The sequence below is a fragment of the Sphaerulina musiva genome (assembly GCF_000320565.1).
Source record: "Sphaerulina musiva SO2202 unplaced genomic scaffold SEPMUscaffold_4, whole genome shotgun sequence".
In the NCBI taxonomy this organism is placed as follows: domain Eukaryota; kingdom Fungi; phylum Ascomycota; class Dothideomycetes; order Mycosphaerellales; family Mycosphaerellaceae; genus Sphaerulina; species Sphaerulina musiva.
Genome location: NW_016017386.1, coordinates 2,071,985 through 2,075,929, shown reverse-complemented (window position 1 = coordinate 2,075,929; position 3,945 = coordinate 2,071,985). Strand labels below are relative to the sequence as shown.

Below are 3,945 nucleotides of genomic sequence, written 5' to 3'. Positions count from 1 at the left end.
TCTCTGCCCTAGCGTGTTACAGACAGGGGTTCTATATATATCTACACTAGTATATTTCATATTATATTATATAGTTTATACGCCGACTACGTCTGCCGAACACGTTCTACTCTAGCTACGAGATTTCACTTTTTTACTAGAAAGTACTACGATACCTTAAGAAGTTAGTAGTCCAACTATTTCTCTAGATAATATAGTATTTATATATAATACCCTATAGCAGTTGTCCTAGTAATAGCGAATAAAGCGACAACAACTTATATTCGAAATAAAATTTAGGTAGAGGGGGGGGCACTTAGGAAATCGACGATAATAGTAGTAGCAGAGGAGCGTTAGTATAGGCGCGGAAGTATAATGTTGTTATAGAGGGTAGTGTCGGTGCTCGGGGTTACGGGATAGGGTTCCGGCTGCTGCCTAAACCTTAAATCTCTTAGATAAGAGAAATTTTATTTCTTAAAGCGCTTCTACCCTACGTATCTACCTCCGTACGTACTACCGTACGTACTACCGTACCTACCTAGGCCTCGTCATGGGTTGGGTTGGGTATGGGTTGGGTACAACCCAACTTAAATACCCAACCCTACAAATAAGCTGGGTACCCAGCTTATAAGCGGGGTACAACCCAACGGTAAAAACCCAGTGGGTATACCCAATGGGTATTGCAATGGGTATTACATAATACGAGTTGAATACCTACAAAATAGTAGAAAGAAATATTAATAAGGGATATATACCTACTACCTGATTCCTAGAGCGTAGAATTTGATAGGAATATATTCTATGTTTATTGCAGCTGCCGACCATATATGCCGACCATATATACCAATCAAAAAGGGATTACCAGAATAATAAGGGAAGCTCTAACCAATTGATTATAGTTATGAGCTACTATATACTAAGGATAGAAACTACCTTAGTTCTTAGTAAGTAGCTGAGCATCTAGAGCAGCTTGCTCCTTTGCTTGCTGCTTCAAGGCCTCTACCTCAGCGTCTTGTATCTTTTGATAAGCGCAAAGTTGATCCTCGAAATTCAGCCGCTGCCAACGATGAAACTGACGCGCAATTTTCTTTGCGTCTCCCTCGAGAGTTTCCTGAGCAAGGCGTAAGCCATCTTCTGAACGCTCTTTCGCAACAGTAAGCGCGTGAGCTGCCGCTACCAGCTTATTAGCATAGGCTTCTAGCCTCTGCTTAAGAGTTTGCTCATCATCGCTAGAATCATCATCTAGCTCTTCTTGATCATAACTAGCTTGAAAGTCTCGACCTTGGACATCTTGATCTCGGACATCTTGATCTTGCTTATCTTGTTCCTGCTTATCTTCATCCTGCTCATCATCGTCCTGCTCATTATCTAGGAGTAGCGGAGTATTATCCTGAGCTATTAAATTAGTATATTATAATTAATGATAAAAGAGTAACTTACCAAGAGTTGCCTGCTGAGCAGTGGTATCCTCGCTATTATTGTTTTCTACAGTCGGATTCTGAGTGGCGTCTGGCATATCCTCGTCAGAATCGTCTTCAACGATTCGTCGAGGCTGCTTAGTTGGGAGAGGCTTGCATTTTGGCGTAGCCTTTGCTTTCAGCGCCTTGGTAGCCTTGTTCTTCTTTGGCTCTGTGTGGATGAAATTGGGATTGACAGGACCAGAATTGTAAGGGCAGACTACGAAATCGTCAGGCCAAACACCCCACTCCTTGAGAAGCGAGCGAAGACACTCTATATCTTTGCCTTAGAGTGTGACGCGCTTAGCGTGGATGGCCAAAAGGTTGGCCGCTAGAGGAGGTAAGTAAGTAAGTAAGTAATCAGAAAGAATAAGAAATGGGAAGACTTACAGGTGAAGATTCTCACTAAGAGAGACTCAGCATATTCTTGAAGAACGCCAAGAGCGCTTGCTTGAATGCGAAGAGGTGTATGAGCCTGATCTATAACGAGCTCCTTGATAAGTCTGGCAAATGGGGTTTTCTTGATGTAGAGCAGGCTCTCCTTCTAGCACTTCCTGATCTCTTTAAGAGCCAATACTTTGAGAAAGTTAGTGCCGACCACAAATGCCGACCACAAATGCCGACCACAAATCTGGATTCTGGAATTACTTACTACCTGGGGCATATCTGTGTCCCTTCTTGATGCGAGTGCCTGGAAGCTTTTTACTACCTGTGCGCGAAGGAAGTCCCTTTCCACTAGTGCGAGGAGTCTTGCGTGCGATCGATTGTTTGCGCTTCTGCGCAATCGACATTGCCGAGGCCATTGTGGTGGATTGGTGCGCTGGTGTGGTGTGGTAGCGGTGGTATGGTGTGGTGTGGTGGTGTGGTGTGGTGTGGCGGAGGTGGTGTGGTGTGGTGTGGTGTAGTGGAGGTGGTGAGGTGAGAGAGAAAGGAAGGGGGCAATGTTGATGTAGTAAGTTAGGTTTTTTCTGAAGTGGAGAGTAACTTTGTGTTGTTGGGAGACAACCGCTCGGCCAATTAGAGGCCACGGATTGTTTGCTGCCTGAGTAATAACACATGCGCACTTCACACGAGATCCAAATAAGGTTTGCGTACGTAATCTTCAATTGCCGGGAGTAACCGGCAGGCACGGTCAGCAGGTACGGTCGGCAGGTACGGTCGGCAGGTACGGTCGGCAGGTACGGTCGGCAGGTACGGTCGGCAGGTACGGTCAGCAGGTACGGTCGGCAGGTACGGTCGGTACAGGTAGTAAATATCATCGGAAAGTCTTCTCGGTAGGAGTCCTAATCCTTCCCCTGAGACATGGTTAGCAGACATGGTCGGCAGACATGGTCGGCAGATATGGTCGGCAGATTCCCAAAAGCTTAAAAGTCATCTTTTCCGTTATTTTCCCCTAGGAAGCGCTTCCGAATCCATCGACAAAGTACTATATCCTTTTGCTGCAACGTCACTCGTTTCGTATGTATTGCAAGCATATTAGAGACTTCGAACTCAAGTGTAAGAAACGCTTCCGTCGCTTCCTGTAGACAGAGGAGGGCCTCTGCTTGGAACCGGCATACGCTACTCGAAGATTTACTTGCGATATCCATAGTAACTTCCCGACAGATCCTCTGGAATGGTAGTCGACGTATTAACAGCTCGGTCGTCTTCTGGTATCTCCTAATCTCGCGAAGAGCAGCTACACCAGGCTTTGTTCGTCGCTTAGTTCTCGCTTTGGGTGCCTTTCGTATTATAGGCTTCTTCTGCGGCCGTTGACTCCCTATCGGCCTCTTATTCCCTGGATAGGACTTTTTCGCGACTAGTTTCGTACGTCCCCGCCTCCTTTCGGCGAGGCTTTTACTTGGTCCAGGAGAGGCTGTCGGTTGAGGTGGTTGTCGTATACGCCGCCTAATCGGTATATCCGAATCTTCGCTAGTCTCCGGACTATAGATTACTGGACCTGCACCTTGATTTGCTTGCCTTTCTTCCTTCTCTCCGCTATAATTAGGATTATAGATTACTCCCGCAGTACCTTGAGTTGCCTGCTTGTCCTCCTTCTCTCCGCTATAATTAGGATCGTAGATTACTTTTGCGGTACCCTGAGTTCCCTGCTTTTCTTTCCCCTTTCCGAGATAGGATATCTTTTCGAGCGGCTCCATTCGTTCCTCCTGTGTCCTATCTAACCACTTCTGAGTCCTTATATCAGTTCCGCTATCAAAAGCAGCCTTCGGAAGCCCTCTAGGTCTCGATTGTTCGTCCTGTGGTAAATCGAGTCCATAGTCGAGTTGGTCGTCGTTATCCCTAGGGAGGGAGGCAGAGACGTAGGTAGAGAGGGAAACAGTATCCATATTAGGCATTTTGAGAGCTTTGAGTATATCTCGGTAGATTGACAAAGTTGACGATAGAGAAGAAAAGAGAGAAGGAAAATACGGGGGGTATAAGGAAAACCCGGAGTTTGCCAAGGCGCTTATCTCGAGAGTATATCGGATCTCGCGGGAAGGTAATTAGTAATCTATACAGGGATTCTATA

The 3,945-nt window shown here is 46.0% G+C and overlaps 2 protein-coding genes across 2 annotated transcripts; both read right to left on the bottom strand.

The window, feature by feature from the left end:
• Positions 1–913: 913 nt before the first annotated feature.
• Positions 914–2,239, bottom strand: SEPMUDRAFT_116823 (uncharacterized protein; the record flags this gene model as incomplete). Its single annotated transcript, XM_016901288.1, has 3 exons — positions 914–1,347; positions 1,420–1,656; positions 2,089–2,239. 3 exons carry the CDS (start codon positions 2,237–2,239, stop codon positions 914–916), a joined length of 822 nt encoding a protein of 273 aa, XP_016761934.1.
• A 603-nt stretch (positions 2,240–2,842) lies between these two features.
• On the bottom strand, positions 2,843–3,133 carry SEPMUDRAFT_28287 (histone-fold-containing protein; the record flags this gene model as incomplete). Its single annotated transcript, XM_016908440.1, has 1 exon — positions 2,843–3,133. A coding segment is annotated over one exon (291 nt), but the record flags the coding sequence as incomplete, so codon positions are not given.
• Positions 3,134–3,945: the final 812 nt, after the last annotated feature.